The sequence below is a fragment of the Sceloporus undulatus genome, chromosome 1, assembly GCF_019175285.1.
Source record: "Sceloporus undulatus isolate JIND9_A2432 ecotype Alabama chromosome 1, SceUnd_v1.1, whole genome shotgun sequence".
NCBI classification, from domain to species: Eukaryota; Metazoa; Chordata; class Lepidosauria; order Squamata; family Phrynosomatidae; genus Sceloporus; species Sceloporus undulatus.
In genome coordinates this window covers 34,110,077-34,134,351 of record NC_056522.1, presented here as the reverse complement: position 1 = coordinate 34,134,351, position 24,275 = coordinate 34,110,077, and the positions used below count along the sequence as shown (strand labels likewise).

The 24,275-nt window shown below is 40.1% G+C and overlaps 1 protein-coding gene across 3 annotated transcripts in view; it reads right to left on the bottom strand.

Annotated features, from left to right (window-relative positions):
* The window catches only part of HHAT (hedgehog acyltransferase), a 316,462-nt gene that overhangs the window by 87,898 nt on the left and 204,289 nt on the right, over positions 1 to 24,275 (bottom strand). For all 3 annotated transcript variants that reach the window (XM_042446145.1, XM_042446144.1, XM_042446146.1), the window contains exon 10: positions 18,642 to 18,843. In XM_042446145.1, coding sequence (XP_042302079.1) covers positions 18,642 to 18,843 — 202 coding nt within the window. The remainder of the gene's footprint in view (positions 1 to 18,641; positions 18,844 to 24,275) is intronic.

The window sequence follows — 24,275 nt, the reverse complement described above, 5'->3', positions numbered from 1 at the left end:
CGGGCCCAAGCCATGTAGGGCTTTAAAGGTAATAACCAACACTCTGTACTGTGCCTGGAAGCTAATCGGCAACCAGTGAAGTTATTATTATTATTATTAACCTTTATTTATGAAGCGCTGTAAATTTACACAGCGCTGTACATGCAATCTTTTTAGTTAGACGGTTCCCTGCCCTCGGGCTTACAATCTAAAAAGACATGACACAGAAGGAGAAGGGAGTGGTGATGGGAAAGGGTAAGAGGTCCAGCAGTTCCTCTCAACCTCCGAGGCCTGGACCAAGGCAGATGGACTGAAGGGAGGGCTTGGCTTCAAAATGGAAGGTTAATCATTATCCAGGGAAAATACATACTCACAATTAGGATAATACATATACAGTACATAGCAATACAGGAAATGGATCGATAAACAGTCAACAACAGAACATCAGATAGTAAGCAACAATTATGCGATGCCTGGGAAGGCTTCTCGGAACAGGATGGTTTTCAACTCCGTTTTGAAGCTGGTTAAAGAAGTGATGGCTCTTGCTTGTGGAGGAAGAAGGTTCCAGGAGTGAGGGGCAGCAAGTGAAAAGGGGCGAATCTGGGCTGGGGCAGAGGAAATCCAGGCTGGGACAGGAACCCTTGACTACCAGAACGGAGGGCCCTGGTGGGAAGGTGAGGAGAAAGAAGGTCTGATAAGTAAGGAGGGGCCAGTCCATGGAGGGCTTTGAATGTCGACAGCAGGAGCTTATACTGAATGCGGAAAGGGAGAGGGAGCCAGTGAAGGGATGCCAACACAGGAGAGATGTGGTCAGAGCGGTGGGTGGAAGTTATAATGCGTGCAGCTGAATGCTGGACAGAGATTAAAGGACGGAGGTGAGAAAGAGGAAGCCCAGCCAGGAGGACATTACAGTAATCAAGTCGTGAGATCACTAGGGCATGGACCAGGATCTTGGCAGTAGAGGCGGAGAGATATGGTCGGATTTTGGCAATATTGTACAAAAAGAATCTACAAGCCTTGGCTGTGGTCTGGATCTGAGGGATACACGACAGAGAAGAGTCAAAGATAAAGCCAAGACTGCGGGCTTGCTAGACTGGTTGAATGGAAATGTTGTCCACAGAGACAGAAAAGGAGTGTTGAAGGTTGGGCTTAGGAGGAAAGACAAGAAGCTCCGTCTTGGACATGTTGAGCTTCAAACGCCAATGGCACATCCACTGTGAGACAGCTGTAAGGCAAGACGAGACTTGCTGTTCAAGCCTTGGAGAAAGGTCAGGGGCAGAAAGATACAGCTGGGTGTCATCGGCATACAGATGGTAGGAAAAACCAAAAGAGCTGATGAGTTTACCTAAGGACAGTGTGTAGAGAGAAAACAGAAGGGGACCCAGAACAGAGCCCTGGGGAACTCCAACAGATAAGGGAACAGGAGAAGAAGTCAGATCCCCTGCAAAAGTGATTTCAACACAGACGTTATATGGTCCGACCTCAGTGTTCCGGTGACCAGTCTGGCTGCCTCATTTTGAACCAATTGAACCTTCCAAACTTGATACAAAGGTAGCCCCATATAGAGTGCATTACAGAAATCCAAATGAGAGATTACCAGTGCATGTACCACTGCTTCAAAGTCCTTTTTGTCCAGGAAGGGAAGTGGTACCAAGCAATCCTAGCCATCACATCTACTTGACATGACAACTGTAGAGATGGATCCAGGAGTACTCCTAAACTGTGAACTTCATCCTTTAGGGGAAGTGTAACCCCGTCCAGGACTGATTGACAAAGCTCTGTCCCTGGATTTGGGATACCTATCGCAAGCACCTGCATTTTCTCTGGATTCAACTTGAGTTTATTTACCCTCATCCAGCCCATTACCAACCTAAGGCAGGCATCTAGAGGAGAGATGCCATTCTTAGTCACTGCAGCAGTCGGAGACATAGAGAAATACATCTGTACGCTGAAGACACTCAAATCTGATAACACCGCACCCCGTGTCTTTGGATTATCTCTCCCAGCGGCTTCATATCATTGTTAAACAGCATTGGGGACAGAATCGCACCTTGAGGGACGCCCAATTTGAGCTCCCTCTTGGACGAATAACTGTCCCCAAGTGACACCATTTGGAATCTTCCTGAAACTCAAAATGATCCAGTCTAATATAATCCACAGTGTCACTGGACACCTCGCTTTCTGTTTCTGTTTTAATGCCCGCATCCAGATCAACCCTTATCTGAGAGATTTTATCCGCAAAAAAAGTCATTAAAACCATCACAGCAGGCTTTAGTGGGTTCCAATAAAGGGTTCAGGATGGGAGACAGTTGGGTTAGCTCTTTAACCAGCCTGAACAGCTCTGTTGGACAAGACTCTGCAGCCGCAATTCTTTACTGCATCTATTGACACTCCATAAGGATCCAATAAGTTCTCATGGAGTGTCTTGTCAGACAAACATCGATGTTTCCGCCATTGTGATATGGCACAGTGTAACATAATAGTTTGTCAGGTGGAACTATGCTATATCTCTCATCTCAACTTCCCCTCCCCACAACTCACCATTTAGCCACTACAGCCCCTCACTATGGCCATGCAACGGCTGGTGGAAATCAGCCAGAGACGACTCCTTCTCTGGAAACAAGAGAAGTGTACAGTGGGACCTCAGTATCTGCCATCCACGGATGGCAAGCCTTTGTTGTCCCCAATGGCAGCATGTGCATGTATAAGCCTTGGGGGGAGGAAGGGAGGGAGGGAGGATCTCCATCCCACTATCCCCAATGGCAGTGTGGCTGCATGGTCATGATGCCATTGGGGTCCATAAGATTTCGGCATCTGCAGATTTTGGCATCTGGGAGGAGAGGTCCAGAACAGACCCCCTGCAGATACCGAGGGCTGACTGTATGTCCACTGGCTATATCTGCCAGAAGAAGATCAATGACCTAATCCACTGAAGACTATCAGGTCCTCTGGAGGTCTCTGTGAGTGAGGTTATCATTCTAAAAGCTCTAAAATGCAGGGGGTGGGGGAAGAGAGTGGCTAACAATGTCTTGGGGAAAACTTTGGAAAGGGAACAGAATATTAACTTCTACCACAACTAAAACAAACATAAAGAAATAAGTTGTCCCTATGAGGATACCAGCCAGTGTTCCCTAGTTAAGTTTCACATTTATTTTTAAAGAGCATTTGGATGTGTTTTAGAGACATTTTGATAAGAATTTCAAGTTGTAGCATTTTTGCCATTGCTCTATCAATCAGAAGGGCTACTTTAAAAAAAAAACAGAAATGGGAAATTATGGAAAAGTAACAAGCAGTGAGGGTCTTTAACACTGCAATGAGTAATAACTGTAAATTACTTTTCAAACAAAACAAGTAAAGTAGAAAGTAAGTTAAAATTAATTACTTTGGTAAAGGAGGGTGAGATTTATATAGTTTCAGAGCCAAGGAATGGTTTACATGGCACAGTGTAGAGTTTCTAACAGCGTGCTATTATTCCATACAAGCACTTATTCACCAACATTGAAATGGGTTTATGAACGTGACATATGTGAGGCACAAAAGTGGCAGCTTTTCCTAAGTTGATTGCAGTTTTAGAGCTACTGAAAGGTTTCTTTTCAAAGTATCTCCAACAAGAAGTCTTTAGATTTGCTATCTGTAATTTGCAATTTAGTCTTGAATATACCCAAGAGCAGGTCCTTAAGCCTTGCTATAAATCCACCTACTTCCCACCCACCTAACTCTAAAATTGGCTCGTTTGCTATCTGTCAGTTCCAGTTTTAAGACATTGTGACATCTGAAGTGAAAAATCAAAATAATATGTTTCCTCTGCTCACTTTTTATATGACACACACAAGGTAGAACTAAACTTCATACCAGAGACATATGATTTGGGAAATAAAAATGCCATATGAAAACCATTTTACTACACCTTTGTATATAGTGGGACTTGAGAATCCATGGATTTTGGCATCCACAGGGGTGCTGGAAACAAGCCCCAGTGGATACCAAGGGTCTACTGTAATATACTTGTCTTTAAGTGCCTTCAAGTCAGCCTCAACACATAGTGACTCTGTGAAGAAAACACCTCCAAGACACCCTATCTGCTCAAGTACTGCAGACTCGGGGCTATATTCTCCTTGATCAAATCAATCCATCTGGTATATGGTCTTCATCTCTTTGTACTGCTTTCTGCCTTTCCAAGCATTATCATCTTTTCTAGTGAGTCATGCCTTCCCATCACGTGGCCAAAGTATGACAGCCTCAATTATTCATCTTGGCTTCTAGGAAGAGTTCAGGCTTGTTCTAGGATCCAATTGTCTTTTTAGCCTTTCGTGGTATCTGTAGAACTCTTCTCCAGTACCAAATTTCAAATGAGTTGATTTTCTTTCTATCAGCTTTTTTCACCTTCCAGCTCTCACACCCAAATACAGTGATGGGAAATGTGATGGTATGGACAATCCTAACATTAGTGTTCAGTTGTACATCTTTGTGCTTCAAGATCCTGTATAGTTATGGATTGGGGAAAGCATCTTGATGCCATCGATTCTCTGCCTTACCCTATGAATGATTGTATTTTATAATTGTATTACTTGTTTTTATCTATTTTTATGAGATGTTTTTAATAGTTTTATAGTCTGTAAACCATTTTGATCTAGGGAAAAACGGTATACAAATAAAATTTATTATTATTATTATTATTATTATTATTATTATTATTATTATTATTATCTGGCTTGGAAAATCTGCTTTATAAGCTAAGTGCAATGGGTTGGAACAATAAATACAGTCGGCCCTTCTTATACATGGATTTTTTATACATGGATTCAAGCATTCATGGTTTGAAAATGTTAAAAAAAAGTATAAATTTCAAATATCAAACCTTAATTTTCCATTTTTTATAAGGGACACCATTTTTCTATGTCATTATATTTAATGGGACTTGAGCATCCACAGATTTTGTTATCCATGGGGGATCTTGGAACCAAATCCCAGTGTATAACAAGAGTCCACTGTAAATTAAAATAACACATTAACTTAAAATGAGAGAAAAAACTTTCTGTTCTCCATAATAAGATTGCTGACTCTTCTTCTAACACAACTCATGCTTCTTTTTAAGGAAGAACTGATTCTTCCTTAACTGATTTGTAACCGATTCTTCCTTTATTATTATGTACCTTCTTTTAACAGGTGCTAAGAACATGGATCACTGGGCTGGAGTATTTTTATTAGTATAATACACAACCTTTACATTAGCTGTGTAATCTTATATATATTTACTCAGATGGACATCCTGCTGTTCAAGGGTGCACCTACACTGCAGGAAAAAAGCGGTGTAGATGCATTGCCATGGCTCCATCCTACAGAATCATGGGATTTGAAGTTCTGTGAGCCAACAGCATGCTTTGGCAGAGAAGGCTACCTTGTAAAACTACTAATCCCAGGATTCCATAGGATGGAACTACATCCATAGGATTGTGCTACATCAGTTAAAGTGGGGTCAAACCACATTATTTCTGCAGTGTATATGCACTCCAAGAAGTTATTTCTAGGTAAACAATCATTTAATTTTAGCTCTTTACTCACAAACATTACTATTTATGCTTTTATATGTTCCAAACAGAGCAAAGAACTTTATAATTTATCATATTTTATACATATTTAATGCAGAAAGCAATTACACTTTAGATTGCGTGCCTGACACTGACTACATTTGTGCACTTATCTGAGAACAAAACATGTCTTCTCTTAGAATTTTAGCTGTTTATCTGAAAATTTACCTATTCTTGTAGTGACTTGGGCTGAATCAGCCATAAAATAATTATTAACTTGCTTCCAAACCATTAGAAATCCCAAATGTGAACTGAGAAATTGTTAATTTGAGACCCCTTCATAGATTATCTGTATTATTTTTAGGCAACAATAAAGCACTGAAGCATAATCAGAACTAATCATTCTGCTGTGCCTTACAGTCAGAATGGAAATCACACAGTCCTGGGGGGGGGGGGGGGGTTCAACACTTGAGCTTTCTTCAAAATGCTGGGTAAAAACAATCTAGAATCTGGGGTGAATGAAAAAGTATTGTTTAATATTATTGAACAAAGACAAGAACAAACAGAATTTAGTTTTTAAACTATTTGGCTTCCTTGAGGAAAATTTCCCAAGGAATTGATGATATCCCAATTGAACTGCTGCAATGCACACAGACAGAAGCATCACTAGTGCTAACTACAATATGCTAACAAATATGGAAAACAAAGAGGTGGCCAACAGACTGGAAACGATCAATATATATCCCAATTAATAAAAAAGGAGATACAAAAGGATGCAGCAACTATAGGACCATATCATTAATATCACATGCAAGCAAAATAGTGCTCAAAATTATGCAGGATAAGACTCCAACCATACATGGAGAAAGAAGTTCCAGAGGTGCAAGTGGGATTCAGGAAAGGAAGAGGCACTAGAGACCACATAGAAAACCTAAGATGGCTAATGGACCACACGAAGGAATTCCAGAAAAAAATCAACATGTGCTTTACAGACTATAGCAAAGAATTTGACAGTATAGATCATTAAAAGACATGTCAAGGAAATGGGATTACATCTGATAGTCCTGATGAGAAATCTGTATCAAGGACAAGAGGCCACTATCAGAACTGAATCTGGAGAAACAGAATGGTTCCCAATAGGTAAAGGGGTCAGGGAAGGTTGCATTCTATTGCCTTATTTGTTCAACGATTATGCTGAAATCATCATAAGAAGAGCAGAGTTAGATTCAAAATAAGGAGGAGTGAAGATAGGAGGAAGAAACATCAACAACCTAAGATATGTAGATAACACATTAATACTGGTAGAAGACATCACAGAATTGAAACAGCTACTAAGGAAGGTTAAACATGAAAGTGCAAAGGCAGGATTTATGTTGAACATAAATAAAACTAAAATAATGATCACAGAAGAAATACATGAATCCAATCTCGACCATGAGGAAATCAAAACAGTCAAGAGAATTCGCATACCTAGGATAGAACGTTGACCAGCGTGATGCAATCAGGAAATAAGTCTATGAATGGGTAGGGCCGCTATAAAGGAATTAGAAAAGATACTGAAGAGTAAAGATATACAATTGAGTACTAAATTCAGAATCATCCAAGTCATATTATTCCCTATCACCATGTACAGACATGAGAGCTGGACAGTGAATAAAACAGTCAGGAAAAGAATCAACTCATTTGAGGTGTAGTGCTGGAGAAGAGTGCTGAAGATACTGTAGATAGTAAAAAAAGGCAAACAAATTTGTACCTGAACAGATCAAACCAGAACTCTCCTTGGAAACCAAGATGATCAAATTGAGGCTGTTGTACTTTGGCCACATCATGAGAAGGGATAAGTCGCTAGAGAAAACAATAATGCTAGGAAAGGTAAAGGGTAGAAGAAGGAGGGGAAGACTGCAAGCAAGATGGATGGTCCCAATCAGGCATGAGTTTGCAGGGTCTGAGCAACAGTGAACAATAGGGAGTCTTGGAGGTGTCTCATCCACAGGGTTACCATGAGCTGGAGTTGACTCAAGAGTGGCTAACACCAACAGGCCATACTGTTTGCTATTCCCTGATGCAACTGTTGTATTTTTATTCTTCTGTATTTAATAAAATCCCATTTTAGGTAATACTGTGTGGGTTATTGATTGCAATTTGCTTAAGACACACTATTGCCAAGACCACAAGATCCCTTGAAGGCATGAGCATGTATCCAGGGGAGTTCATGAATGTGCTCTGACTTAACAATACATAGGCATTCAGCTGGGAAAATTTAACATTAAACACAAGGGTTGCATAGAATCATTAATGTGTAACTCCAGAAAAAGCATAATTATTTCAATACAATTTATGTTACACAAACCTAGTGTAGAGTTTCAGCCATTTAATTGTTAGATGCAGAGTTGAAAAACAGATTATTGATATTTATTGAATATAACTATCCTACATGTCTGTTTCAGTTTTCTGCTTGGGTATGACAACAACAACAACAAAAACACAATCTTGCACTATAATAGCTTTTCTAATTACAATGGCCAGAATGTCCAAACTACAAACAATCCATTCATGTTTTTTGTGGGTTTTTCAGGCTATGTGGCCAAGAATTTATTCCTGACGTTTCACCAGAATCTGTGGTTGGCATCTTCAGAGAATGTTGACCTGGAAGAGAGTGGGTACACACACACACACACACACACACACACACACACACACTGTGTGACCCTGGGTGAGGAGGAGTGATTCCCATGTTAATCTGTGTATTGTTCTGTTGTTGATGGCCTCCTCAGGGTAGGAGGATATGCAAAGAGTATTAGTGTCTGCTAACTGGTTATCATTATCTCCTGGGTGAACATTATCTGCTGGGAGAGCCTCTGACCCTGAGTGTTTTCTCATTTGCATTTGCTGAGTCCTGGTTTTGGTGTCCTTCAGGACTGGTAGCCAAACTTTATCTACTTTATTTACTTTGAGGGTTTCTTCTCTTCTGTTGAAGTTGTCCAAGCGTTTGTGGATTTCAATGGCTTCCCTGTCCATTCTGACCTGATAGTTGTTGGCATGGTCCAGAATTTCAGTGTTTTCAAACAGCATTTTGTGCCCAGGATGGTTTATAATGTGTTCTGCTAGTGTCTGAAGTGTCTCTCATGTTCCTTGATTCATGTTTGGACACTGTGTTTGGTGGTCCCTATGTAGACTTGTACGCTGCTGCATGGTATGCGGTAAACTCCTGCAGCTGTGAGAGGGTCTCTCTAGTCCTTGGCTGAGCAAAGCATTTTCTGGATTTACTTGGTCGGTTTATAAACTATTTGGAGGTTGAGCTTCTTCACCACGTTGCCTATTAATGTGTCAAATGTTTTACAAGAAATGGAAAAAGTAGATGTTAATGATCCTGCTAACATGTTTATCGCTGCTGAAAGGATTTAAATAATAGTTCTATCTTTTGAGGTTATTAACTACTCATATTCAAATACATATGGAAAATAATGCCACAGCAGGAGTTCTGACATATGTTCAAGATACTTAGAATGCTATAAGGAGAAACAGTAGCAGTTGTAAATGAGTATACAAAGGTTGTTCTTTGGGTTGTGATGTCAACAAAAGGCTTTGAATTTAATGGGATGGGACTACATGGGTATAAAAGCATCATTGTGATTTTGTTTCCACATAAATTGAATGTCTGTCACTCTTGGAAGTCAGTCTAGAGACTGTGAGTCAGCACCACTCAGATAAAAAAATAATGGTGAATATTTTGTTGAAGACTAGCATCACAAGACACAAACAAGACAATAATAGAATCCAACACAGAATTTAAACAAAGAAGGTAACTAACTGGAAGAATGATACTGCACAGAACCTCTAAATCCTCAGGGAATGAAAAATAACATTTCTGAAGGTGTTTTAAGAATTCAAACATCTTTGATGAGTTTCTCTGACACACCAGCTATAGAAGAGTTATTGTATGAGAGGGGAAATATGGCTACATATAAGGTGATTTTTGATCTACTATAAGAGAGCCAATGTGGGGTAGTATTTTGAGTGGTGGACTATGACCACGGTTCAATTGCCTGCTTGGCCATGAAACCCACTGGGTGACCATGGGCATATTTCAGCCTCAGGTGAAGGCAATGGAAAACTTCTTCTGAAAAAATCTTGCCAAGAAAGCCCCATACTCATTTATTTTAGGGAAGTCATAAGTCAGAAATGACTTAAAGGTACATATTAACAACAAATCTATTATCCATTTTTAAACACTGAACAGGCAATGGTATTCTTCTATGATGATATGTTCATTCCTAACCATACCATATCTGTATTGCCTAAACATTGGCTGCAATCCAACATCCCCTCAACATGGTGTAAATATCAGTATGCTGCATATGCTCCATCAACACTATGAAAATCCCATGCCGAATAACAACATTATGCAACATTTGCCAATGACTTGGGGCTGCTATGCAATGAGTACCGTTGTTCCCTCCACATTCATTGAGGTTAGGAGCACAGGAACCCTATGAAATTGGAAAAACTGCAAATAAAAGAAAACCCACTATTTTTTTTTACCTGAAAGGACACCTCTCTAGGAGTCTCTAGGTCCTCCACTGCAACTCTGTGGTCAACATCTGCAAAATGCTCACTATGAATCATGCTGGAGAACCTACAAATAATTTTCCTCATACCCATAATGTGACTTATGCATGCCTATGTCACTAACAAGATTCCATTCACTGTGACAGCTGCAATTTCCCAACATTTTGGATCTTGAATGAACAAGGAAGCCAATTTATCCTTAAACCAATTTATCAAACCATATTTTAGATAAATAGTAATAATAATAATAATAAGTTTTATTTATAAACCGCTATTCCGTGTTGATCATAGCAGTGTACAGGTAAAAATTGCAATATCAAATACAAAATGCAAGATAAAAATTGCAATACATAAATAAAACTTCAATAAAAACATTTCAAAATACAGATTAAAATGATACATCAAATCCATACATCAAACCCAGGCCGCTAAATGTGCTCGATAATGCTGTATATATAGGGGGGAGTCATATATCATCAAGGAGCATCGGGGAAGGCTTGCCGAAACAGGAAGGTCTTAAGTCTCTTAATTAAACATACAAATAAATCATCTAGATAGAAGAAAGTTCTGCATTGTCTTGATGCAACTCACGTTCCTAGGGACAAAGAGCAGGATCCAGTTTTGGACAGCAAAATCCAGGGGGACTGACAAGGACAATCTTTCATCTCCACTAGGGGTCCTCCAAAACTGGTTCCAGAATCAGAAGCACCCAGAAAGGGTTTTTGAGCAGTGCAGGAAACTGGGGTGAGTCATCAAGAAAGATCTGAATGTTTCTCCAGTAGAAATGGGTAACAGTGCCCCATCTGGGAGCACCCCACTGCTATAAACATGGTTACAATGCTGCAACAACACATACAGGAGTTCTTAGTACTGTTGATATGTGCAGGATAAATCTTGAGGTTATCATTTTTCCATTTGCCCTGCCCCTACATCCCTTTAATTACCAATTTATCCAAGGCATTCTACACAACAACTATATTAACTACTGTATGTGCTCATACATAAGTGTAGAAATTTTAGTCAAAAAATTGACCCAAAAAACCTGAGTCAACTTATCTTCGTGTCAATGTAAGTGATGTGCTTTAACTCTTATAAAAAGGGAACCATCCCTTGGTGAAGGGCAAAAGTGTAATCCGTCCTGAAAGCACTGACTTCCCTCTGGTCTAAAATCATATTTCCCCATAGTTTTCCTGTCCTTAGATATTTATAGAAGAAAAGAGAGAATATTATCAAAGTATCCATTAAACTGAAAATTTTAATTAGTACCCTATGTATTGATTTTTCAAACATTGAAAAGGTATTTGTAACACCTTTGATACATCTTATAATGCATTTCCAACATTTTAAAATACAGAGATACAGAAATACACAATCACGTTTAGTGCCTTGTATCACTCAAATACACTTTTTTATTTCAGTAGAGAAAGTTTTTACTGTCAAAGACAACTTTCTATTGACATATTTTGGCTCCGATCCTAAGCATCAGATTTCTTATAGATGTCAAATCACAAAATATATGAAAGACTTCTCAACATCTATTCTACTTGACTTGCTAGAGGGGAAGTGGTAATTTACCACTGAAAAGAAGTGGATGGGCAATCTAGAGAAAAGGGGGACAAATGTGTTCCAAGTGTCTATAAATCTCTCTGTTCATTTAAGTGCACAGTTTGTTCAAATCAAAACTGATACAAAGACTCTCTGTACTTTTTTGTCTCCTGGATGATCTATTCCAAAGCAGAAAGAACAACAGAAGGTACAGACAGCTGTGTAGCATCTTGAGAATCTGGTTCTTCTTAATAAATACCACTGAATGGCGTTGCACTGAATTTTCAAGAGCTTTAATTCCCCCCCCCCCCACACACACACACACCTGAAAAGGTTGTTATTTCATGGATCATGAACACCTCTTCCAAGGGAGAGAGTATCATCTCTAAGCAGAATTAAACATGCCAGATGGAGCCATTGCTTCTTAATTTGGTCAGTCTTTCTGACGTGGTCATAAGCAATGATCTTTCATAAATGACAGTTAATATGTTAATAACAGTTGAAAACTTCAAGGTAATTTGTTAAGGGAAAATTTCAATTCTCATGTAGCTAAAACACATCCAGTGGAAAAGAGTATAGTGCTTTATTAAAAACATTTATATTGAAAGACTGCCTTTTAAAAAAGCCTTTTCTTGCTGATGGAAGGATAGCAAGAAGTGTGCCATTCTAGCCTCACTAGGAAGGAAAAGAATTCCACAGTCCAAGAAGGCTTTCTGTGGGGTGTCTGTGGGGTGGTGGAAGAATCTCTGCCAAAGATTTCAGGACCTGGACAGGTCTATACAGGCAAACCAGCTCCATCAGGCCTTGCCTGGAAGAAGAAAGCCTCCCTCCATCCACCATGCAGAAGAAGGCCCCCCCTCCAGTCCATCTGCCATGGCCCAGGCCTCAGAGGAAGAGACTATCTGCTGGACTTTTCCCCTTCCCCACTACCATCTCCTTCTCCTTTTGTGTCTTGTCTCTTTAGATTGTAAGCCTGAGGGCAGGGAAATGTCTAATTAATAATTTGTAAGCCACTCTGATAGCCTTTTGGCTGAAGAGTGGGGTATAAGTAAATACATATTATTATTATTATTATTATTATTATTATTATTATTATTATTATTGAGAATATATGGTCCTTCAGATAGTCTGCATTTTTAATTCTTTGCAATGTGTTTTATTGTATTTTTACTGTCAAGTATAGTGAGAGGCATGTCTGGAATTTTTTACCTCCACTTTAGAAATAATCAAGTTGGCTTTGATGATGTGGATGTCTCTGTGTTTGTGGGTATAGAGTCATTTACAACTCCTCACACAAAATGTCTTAGACAAGCTGTGTGTGTGTGTGTGTGTGTGTGTGTGTGTGTTTTACCCCTATGAGTACCAGAAATCTTTAGATGTACTAAAAGACACTAAAAGTGAGTGACCCTCTGGATGGGAGAGATTTGGCTTCTGGGATTATGGTCTTCACTTCTTCGACAGAGGACTACTGGTTATAGATGGGCTGCACCTCATGAGGACTGGAAAGAGATTGGATGGCTGTTTCTTAGATGTACTTTAGTTGTGTATTCCTGAATGACAGGTAGAGGCAGTAGATGGTACCTGCAGTATTTCTAACTATGATTTTATGACAGCTGTGTCCGATGTTGGTCATGGATATGCATTTGTTTAATCAATCAAAGTTAGGTGACAAATTTGGTTAAACACATATGACAATAAAATATAAGGAAATTCCTAAGAGGGCAGCCATGTTGCAGCCTAAACAACAGAGAGATCTGTAGCCTTAAACCACAGAGAATTTGGTAGCCTTAAGGAGTAAAAAAATGTATCTTATCAAGGGGGCTGCTATCCATAAAGGTTGATCCAAAGAAAATGTGCTTACCTTTAAGGTGTTACAAAGCTTTTAATTGTTTCTATCACACTTTATTGTTTCTGTTATTAAAGTTTGTCATCAAATACTTCCCTAATGTATTAGGCTACATAGAATGTACCTGGTTATATTTACCTGTCTCCAAAGCAATGTTCCTCTATGCTTTCCCAGCAATAACCTTTACTGATTCAGAGAAGGACCAAATTCTGCATGTGTAGGTGTTGCAGGAGAATGACTAACCTTTTCTTTTGAAGCCCAAATCAAAAAGCGTACCACTAGGGATCTGGCTTTTTCTAATTGAGATAGAATTTCAACCAACCCTAGAAATGAGTCATCTTTCTATCGTTTTCTTTGATGTTTGTATTTTACATCACTTGTTGCAAGAAATTAACTTATTTAGAAGCAAATATACATAAGGAATGTAATTTATGTATGCAATGTGCATAGCTGATTATCTATGTAGGAGCAGAAATATATACTGATTTTAATGGAGAGCAATTGGATGGAAAGGATATTCATGACAAAAAATCTTGGTGATAGGAGGCTGCATAGATGTCTTGTTTGATTTGACATGTACACAGGGAATTTGATGTGTATGGAAAATAAGCACACTTGTGATAGATTTATCTAGAGTGAAAAATATTTCATTTGATAGATATTCCCAGATGCATTGGTGCACACATGGAGCTCTGTGTAAGCAGAGACTGCCCCATTTCTGTCATTGTCAGATACATGTTTTCCCAACTATGGCTAGTTTGACTCAGGGGATAGCTAGTGATAGCACTAATTTTGTCCAGCATACAAAAATGTAAAAGATTTCCCCCCTATCATTTTATTCCTCAATGAAATAAAGGGATTTTCCTGCTAATTTTGGTCTGTCTGTTACAAAACTGTTAGACCAGTGATGGAAAGTATATGGACCTCCAGATGTTGAATTGCAACTTCCAGGACTCCTCATCATTGGATATGGTGGCTAGAGCTTTCAAAGAAGTAGTTGTGTTAGTCTCCTGCAGCACAAAAAGGAGCATGGAAGGGGGAGGAAAAAAAAGAATGTGGCAGCACTTTTAAAATTGATTTTTATTTTAGATGAGCTTTTGTGGATGCCATCCCACTTCAGATGCAGCACAGAGGTGCACCTGAGGCTTTAATATCACTTTGTACTGCATCTGATGAAGTGGGTTTATATCCATTAAAGTGTGTGCTAAAATAAAAAACAGTTAAGTCTTAAAGGTACTCCCACATTCCATTTTTCTCCCCCTCCCTTCCTCCTTTTTATAATGGTGCAAGCTGTGTTCTGTGTACAAAGTTCCTGCTAGAAAACACAACTTGACAACCTTGACAACTCTCAGCATCTCCAAGCCAGCATGGCCAATGCTTTGAACAAATCCTGCATGTTCATTTACAAATTTCACTATTAGATCAACCCTTATGTTAGAAGATTATGCTTAGAATTGGGTCCTTGGGGTACCACCATATCAGCTGCTTAATCCAGAGCATTATGCCCCCCATCCAACTATTATGGTGATCACATGTACTGGACCAAATCCAGTGTGATGCCATCTCATTGTGCACATGTCCCAGTTGGTCAGACACTGCATCAGTCCCACTGGCCTATCCAGTTTTCAGAGCCACTGCTTCCTAGCAGTCAAGAGTTCTGTGAAAAGTCTACCTGGTGCACTGCTGCTTCTGCTAAGGTTAGAAATGGATGCCTGGACATATGCTCAAGAAGGACTCCAGGCACCTGTTTCTCTCCTCAGTAGAAGCAACCACATACTAGGCAGACTTTATATGGAGCTGTTGCCCGAGAGGAAATGACAGCAGCAGCTAAAACAGGCCATCCTTTTCCTTGTGCTGCTTAGCATGGAGAAGGGGGATGCCATAGCTCTTGGCGTGCTGTCAGCTGGATTGGGCTGAATTGAATCATTGCGATGGGTGAGAGACCACAAGGGCCCTCCAATCCAATCCCCTGCCATGCAGGAATACATAATCCAAGCACCCTTACAGACAGTCATCCAGCCTATTTAAAAACCTCCAGAACATGCTCCACCACACTCTGTGGCACCATATTCTATTGTCAAACAGCTCTTACTGTCAGGAAGTTCTTCCTATCGGAATCAGGCTCTTTCTTCAGGAAAAGCATGGAGTTCAAGAACCAAGTATGCTCAACATCATTTGACTTCATAAACAGTTCACCTTTATTACAATCATAATCCAGCCCAGGTACAAAGGAGATACAGAATAAAAGAAGGTAAAAGCAAGGTAAACACAAGGTAAAACCCCAGATTAAAAAAAGGATTTAATATATCATTTTAAAACCAGTGTGGCAGGGCAAGATTGATACTAGCCTACTGTGATTTTTATGTTTTTACCTTGCTTTTATTCTGTATCCCCTTTTTACCTGTGCTGATCCATGACCATAATAAAGATGAACCGAACTGAACTGACTTCATAGGCAAGTTCTATATTTAACACACTTCAATCCATAACTATTTCAATTTTTAAAATTGTTTAATTGTTTTTTTAAATTTACACACACACACACACACACACACACACACTTTAATGCCTTTGTACTGTTTTTAAATGGCACTGTTTTAAATTTGCTATTCCCTGCCTTTAGTCACTAAATTGGAAGAAAGGTGGGATATAAATAAATAAAAAGGAGGAGGAGGAGGAGGAGGAGGTGGTAGTAGTAGTAGCTGCAAAAATTCTTCAGACTAAGCAAATCACAGAGACACCATAATTTTGGGTAGCCTTTACATGGTCTGATCAACAGAACAGCATGCCAGATCTGTTGCTTTTTGGACTCTAATCTAAGGCCCAAAACAAATGGGCCAAAAAGTGCAGCTTCTGGCTGCTTTGGTGACATAGTGTGCAGACAACACATACCCCTGATATGGACAGAACCTGCTCTGAGGTCTCCTAAGGTGGCCAGAAAAGGAGCGGCAAAAAAACCAGACCTTGCTGGCAGCCAGCTTTGGGACCATAGCTACAGCTGGCTTTAGAATCACAACTTCCAGTCACCACAGTCTTGGGACAATCAGGGGATAATCAGGGCTGGAGTGGCCAGAGGTCACTCCAAGCCACCAGTCTGTTTTGCCTCTTAGTCTTCACCTTGTCATTCATGGATTTCAGATGATTCAAGAGTCTTGCCTTCTTCTATTCTAGTTGTATTGCACACTACAAGTAGGCTTCTGGTTTTTCCCCCTGAGCTCTTCCTTCTTAAAGATTTCTCTGAATTACCTTCTTATCTACATTTTTCGCCTAGGACTTAGCACTGCCTTTGTTTTCTTACAGACACTACTAGCCCCCTTAAAATGCTTCTTTAAGAAGCCCTGGTGGTGCAGTGGTTAAATGCCTGTACCGCAGACACTCACAGCCACAAGATTGTGAGTTCGATCCCAGGCAGGGTCCACTCAGCCTTGCATCCTTCCGTAGGTCGCTAAAATGAGTACCCAGCTTGTTGAGGGCAATTAGCTTACATACTGTAAACCGATTAGGCAATGCTTAAGTGCACTGATAAGCAGTATATAAATGTACTTGCTATTGCTATATTCTCTCTATTTAAGACCAACCATTTCCTCTGAGTCTGTTCTCAGAGAAGTGGGTTAGACAAAAATATATCCTTAGACTTGGCTTCAGGTATGCCTTTAGTCAGGCAATGTACAAGTCAGAAAAAATTGAGGAAGGCAGGCAGACCTTTCAGTTTGATTCAGTGTTGATGAAGATTCAGCGTTAATAAGAAATAAACAAAAACCTTTATTTTATTTTATTTCATTTATTATGACAAATGATATTTCATCTTAAAATTCTGGCAAAATGATATGCACATATAGACACTATCATCCATGCTGAGAAGATTACTTTTAGTTTCAATACAGCAGATTTCCTAAGGAGTAAGAGAATACTGAATCGATGGAAATAAGCATGAAATAGCTGCTTGAGGAAGGCAGGCAGACATTTCAATTTTCATTTATGCAGAGTGTTGCTTTATTAGAAATGTGAACCTTTAGGCCTGTTTAAACTTAATGCTGGATTTACAAAGGAGGAGGCAGGGGGAGAAAAAAATGATCATATTACCATTAAGTTAGTAGTTGCTGACCACAAACCTTTATAATGTGCAGCCATGATGGTAATGACTGATAATGCAATAAAAAGGCACAATTATTTCAATATGAGCTACTTTGTAAGACACTGATGATACCTTAACTATCAATGACTCTTCTTGTAATATCATAATTAGCCCATGCTTTTTCACAGAAGATGTGAGAGGTGTGGAAGGTTTATGCATAAACATGGCCTTAAACAGATACAAAACAGAGACCACATCTTCAGTTCTACTTTTTGAACGTATTCTTGCATACTAGTTGATTTCAATAGCAAAGGATTGAGTTTGATACCATACCATTCATCATTTCACAGATGAAAACCAGGAGTTGTGTGGCTAAGCAACATCAGAGTGTGGACAAAGAGGGAAAGATTCAGTTTCCTCCTCTCTTCTCTCCTACTAAGGGGTGAAACAGACCATGCCTTTCCACTGTTGTCTGGGCAGCCTCAGAGCACAGCATTTTGATGTTGCATGCTCTGAAGCAGCCTGGAAGCCGGATTCCACCTGACCAGCTGCCCCCATGTGGGCCAGCTTCTGGTCATCTTGGGGGCATTGTGGTGAATCAGAATTGTTCCTGCCAAACTGGGACAGTTAGAGGCTGTACAGACCAGCATTAAAGGCTGGCATAGGGGAAGAATGGGAGCATGGTGTTCTCATGATGCACACCCTGACTCTGCTCCCATGCCAGTGTGACAACACTTGCCCCATCATATGGCGGGTGATGTCCCGGCACTCCTTTGGTGCTGCATCTAGATAATACAGTGCCAAAGGAGCAATGAAAAGCTGCAGTGCCGGAAGCTATGGTGCCCTTTCCATGGACACCCATTCTGTCTCTATGCCAGCCTTGTGCCATGGAAAAATTGGGCCGTGGTGTGTAGTTGCCACAGCCTCAATCTGGCAAAGAAAGAGGAGGCTGCAGGCCATCCCTTAGGAGCAGTCTGTTCAGCCCTTCAGAGGGTATGTCTTATATAGCACTAAACATGAGGATGGTTTTAGAAGAAATGATTAAACTCTAATCTTAAACCCAAATTTATTTACCAACCTGAAAAACAAATTAACTTACAAGCACGTCACGGACAACAGGAAGAGAAACCAGCCTCTTCAGTCCATTTTCAGCAGTCACTCCAAGCCAATTAAGCACAGCCCAGGACCAGAGATAGCTATGGCCTCCATGCCAATAGCTTACAAAGGCAAATGTGATCCCTGTAGAAAACAGCATCTTGAACATATTGCAGCGGGATCCTCCCATTGGGATGTAAATATACCTGCCAGGGAAATTATAAACAGAAGTAATTAAGACTTTACTGAAAACTCTGTGAAATAGCTACAAAAAATGTTTGTTTCCATTAGCAGCTCTAAAGTGTTACTTTGACTAATCACCTGACATTTTCTATCTACAAACTTCTCTAGTTTCTTTACAGCAGTTTCTTTACGTCGGGTTGGTGTCCCCCAGACAACGAGGGGTGGGGGGTGGGGGGAAATGGCCCTGCCCATCCGCTCCGAGCTCATCAACATCCACCACTTGATGGTTGAGGTCAAGAAACACAAGCCCAACTTCTGAGTGTGGGCTGTTCCTCATCCCACTCCATGGCCCATCATCCCCAGATCCTTGGCCCCACCGGGGTGCACTGCATCCTGTTCCACCATCTTGGTATTTTTCTTCTGTCTAGTGATAATAAATCCATTCCGGTAAAAAAATAATTAAATAATTAAATAGTATAGAACAACATTTTCAAATGTAGGACACATTTTTTAAAAATGGAGGACATGCGGAAAAATTTGATGGTTTTAAAAAAATGTTAATCTAAATGCATGTTTCTTAGGCATGAACAAAATGGAGGACATTTGGGCTTTGTTCCTAGACAGATGGCAGAAATGTACTTCCCTTTCTGGCCAAGCCCCCTCCCCCCATTCCAAACAGCACATTTGGGCATTGAACATGGCTTTACTTAAGATGGCCTCTTGCATATTTCAGAGGCTTATTGCATAACCAAACTCTTTGGGTTTCACACTGAACATGGCTTCACATGGCTATGCATATTGAACATATCAAGGTGGTTTCACAGTTCTTGCACCAAGTGTACTTCTCAGAAGTGTGTACTACTTGGTCAAGGGACTTTGGTTTTTCTTCACTGCACATGAGTTTGTAAAAATCACAGCAATTTACATTGGCCGTGCCTCTGAAGCTGGCTCATATCAATATCATCATCACCATCATCACCATCATCATCATCAACATTGTTAAAACAAAGCAGGCCTGTAAAAATGGAATGGAAATCCTCCTCCTCCTCCTGCTCCTCTTCTTCTTTTTCCTCCTCCTCCTCCTCCTGCTCCTTCCTTCCTCCCTCATCCTCCTCCTCTTCCTCCTCCTTCCTTCCTTCCTCCTCCTCCTCCTCCTCCTCCTCCTCGCGCGCCTGCGCTAGAGGCCCCGCGCGCATCCGCAACAGGCCAAAGGCCCCGCAGAGCCTTTGGCAGCGGCAATCGGTGGCAGGACCGAGCTGGGGCTCGGCGGGCCGCATGTGGCCCACGGGCCGTAGGTTGCAGACCCCTGCTTTACAGCAATGGATCAGTCAATAAAATTTTAAACATGTGCCAATTGGCCATAGAAGACATCCTTTCCCACTGAAAACGTGGGCTATGCCATGTCCCCAGTGCAGTTAAACTTAAGAGGACCTGAAGTGGATCTGAATCAAACAACATAATAGTAATGTTCCTACCAAATATCAGATATTAATCAGCACCAAGCATTCATCTATGTAGAATGAAATAGCAATTTTAAAAAGACCTTTGATATGCTTTCTAATCATTTCACAATGTATTTGTGAACCACTATTTAATGCAATTGGGTAAAAAAAATATTTTTAAAAAAATTAAGTAAAATCACACTTTCATTCTGAGAGATATAAGGAAGACCTTGTTCCTTTAGTAGTGACCCTGATTTTCAGTGAGGGCTTATCTTCAAAATACCACTTATCTGAAGAGATTATACTTCTCATTTGCTGAAAGGTGGTGTTTTTGTTTGTGTCAATTTCTATCAATCTTCCAGCAATGCCCTCCTGATTCTAATTCCTACAGCTCACTCCACACCATTTTAGAAAAATCAATGAACCTCCCTGGATAACCTTGGGAGTAGTACCCTCTGATCAACTTCGCAGGGTTGTTGTGAGGATGAAGTTGGGAGGAGGGTTGCTGCCACACTGCAGAATTAATGAAGTTTGACAACACTTTAACTGTCATGGCTCCATCCTATGGAATCCTGGGATTTGTAGTTTGTTGTGGCAGCAGAGCTCTCTGACAGAGAAGGCTAAAGATCTCACAAATTCTCAGAATTCCATAGCATTTAGCCATGTCAATTAAAGTGGTGTCAAACTGCATTAATTCTTCAGTGTAGATGCAGCTGCATGTGTGCCACCTGGAACTTACTGCAAGAAAGGCAAATGCAAGTCAAAAATGAATAGACACTGATTTCCTTGTACTCATATTTAAGAAATCATTACAATTTCCAGTTAAGCATTACTTTGAAACATTCATAGAGAGGAAAGGGAAGTTTGGAATTCTAGCTTCTATCAGCATCATGGCTAGGGGAGGGGGGACTATAGGCCCCTTCATATTGCTGAGTGGTAGCATTGAGTTCTCCTCTGTTCTGGTGCTTATCCAGATTTGAATCCTGTCACTTTTTCCCAATTAGAGTAGACCCACTGAATCAACTACTGAATGGTGAGTGAACACATATGTAAATCCCATTAATTCAATGGGTCTACTCTAGTTGTGATAACAATAGGATTCAGACCGTAGTGGCCCATTACTATTTGTTTCTGTTTCTGGTCCATGTTGTCAGGCAAGCTGACAGAAGTGAGAGAACGGCACAGAATAGCATCATTAGGACACTGAACTGTAATGCTTGTTAATAAAATGGAGGACTTGGAGTACTTCCAGATGAAGCTTTTATTGTGCAATAGCTTTGTCTCATTCATGGAATTTTATGGGAAATCTGGATGTCAGTGTCTGGAAGCTTGAATTAAAATAGACAAAATCTATTAGGGAAGGAAAAAAAGACCTCTACATCTGGAAGCTCTCTCAGTGATGTATAGTCAAGTTTTCATTTGAAGGAAGGAGACAAAAACAAATGAATCCCTGCCTATTGTATGCTGGTTGTTAATGTTCACTAGCCTGAACTGGAGTTCCCTTTCTAGCCCAAAGTTTACTTGATGCAGGATCAAAAAAACACATGTGTTCTGACTAAAGAAAATAATTCATACTCCTAACATTTATTCTCAAGAGCTTTTAACACTTCAGAATAGTGCAAAAGTTTTTTTCTGTATGACATCTAATGTCAGTTATTTGTTTGTTTGTTTATTTATTTATGTATATTGTACATTCCTCCCAGGATGGGAGAGTAATTAGGTTGCATTGCTAAACACACTCCCTCCTGAATCAGCTACATCAGACACAGTGGGATTTGCAGATGCATAAACTGGTGTAGAGTTTCATCTGTCAATCAGTAGCATTTTCCCAGAAAAGTGTGGTGTCTGACTATCAGATTCTGGGCTCAGCAACACAACAGTAGAAGTAGAGTATGGTAAGTGTCCTAAGGTTACATCCACAATGCAGAAATAATCCAGTTTGACCATTACTTTAGAGCTCTCTGACAGAGAAGGCTAAATGTCTCACAAAACTAGTTCCCAGAATTTCCTACCATTTAGCCATGGCAGTTAAAGTGGTGTCAACCTGAATTATTTCTGCAATGAAATGCAATTTCTGAAATGCAATGCAGCCTGAGTAGAACATTAACTTTTGTAGACTCTATGGAGCAACAGAAACATAATGAAGTTAGAGGTTATATAAGCAGCACCGAAGTGCTTTCTAAATGCTACTCTCTCACTGCCATCAAGAGACTGCTAGGCATTCCCTGATTGTTCTGCACCTGCAAAAAAGCTCCTTTGGGTGAACACAAACAAATTCATTCTGAGTGATGGAAACAAGCACATGCCTAGAAAGTCATGTTCTGTTTTACATGTAGGCAGAACATGAATTACAACATTTGGAACCCTGGTCGATGCATGTGGACAGAGATACAGATTGGTGTAGTTGTACTGCCATACGTGGAAATTTTGTATGTGCTATAGTTTCAAATGTGATGCTTTTCAGCTGAATCCCTAGAGAAAGATATCCTTTCCCAATGTACTGCAAAATGCTCTTTCAAAAAACTTGCTAGAGTTGCTCTTTCCTCATGGAAGCACTTTACACATCCACCATCACTCTCTTTTAAATAAAATAACTGTGCTGGCAACACTTCCATTTTCATGGGGACAGGTGATATAATTGGGCACCAGTGGCTCAAAATTGGCTACCCAACCCCTCCAATGTTACTCACTTCTGCTGTAGTCCTGATAGGCAGAACTCAGGTTACTTTTGTGCACACAGTTACTGATGAATGGATATTTTACTGGTATATATAGTACGCATTTAAGTTTATTTAATAGTTCACTTACTGTCTGTATTCAGCTATGGATGAAGATGTTATTTACACTGATACAATCCCATGGTATTATAAACCAAGAGGACTATAGAATGACTGAAAGTTTTAGTGGGACCATTAAATTTGCCATTATTCTTGGAAGCTCAGAAATATGAACAATGGCAAAAATCTAGAAAGTTCACAATCCCCTAGTAGATAACACTCAGGCTAATCCTTATATTGAAAGAGTGATGGTGCTTCTCTGCCATAACTCTCTCACTATGCTCCTAAACACCCCTGTCTGTCCTCACATTTTGGGGGAATCCAGATCTTGTCTAGGTGTTGTAAAGTCTATGAAGCATCACTGATTACAATCAAACCTTCTCATTTGCCCAATACCTAAACAAACTCTCCACTTTAGAAACCTTCTCACGTTTCATCAGAAATAAACTTTTGTGAAGTCGAAGGCTTTCATGAACAGCATCCATAACTTTTTGTGGGTTTTTCGGGCTATGTGGCCATGTTCTAGAAGAGCGTCAGGAAACGTGAGGAATAAACTCTTCTAGAACATGGACACATAGCCCGAAAAACTCACAAAAAATGACAAACTTTTGGTTTCTCATGGAACTCTCATGGATTAGGGGGGATAAATATTACTCCAAAACAAAACCTTTTTGTGACAATTGCTGAAGTCAATTCTTCCCCCACTTGCAACGCAACTGTTGTTCTCGGGATTCAGTCTGAGTTCCTTCATCTGCCACGTCTGTCTCCCAAAGCTGCTCACAGAAGTCTTTCTACTTTCTGGCTTTCTGTGGATTCTTCCTTTAAGATAGGTAACTGCATTACCACTCCCAAACCTCTAACTCCCAAATCTCATCTCGCTCCTCCATTTGTTTGGCTCTGTGTAATGGTTGTTTGGATGAATCACCTGCATGCATGTGCTCTTTATATTTCTTCTAATAAAAGTTCATATAGTTCCACATGCCTGGGATCTCTCAGTTATTACTGGTACAGCTGGTGCTGGATCTTGCAAATTATGTTACCCCCTCTCACATAGCCAAGTTGAGTGTTACCCAAAGTAATTAAAGATAGATTGCTACTGTCTATGAAGGCTCTACTAGCCCCATACATTTAGGATAATAATCTGACATCTGAAAAAGATAGTTAATCTAATTGGGCTGAAGGCTTGCATAGTGTTTAATAGAATCAAGTATGGGAACAATTTTTTAAAAAGTAGAG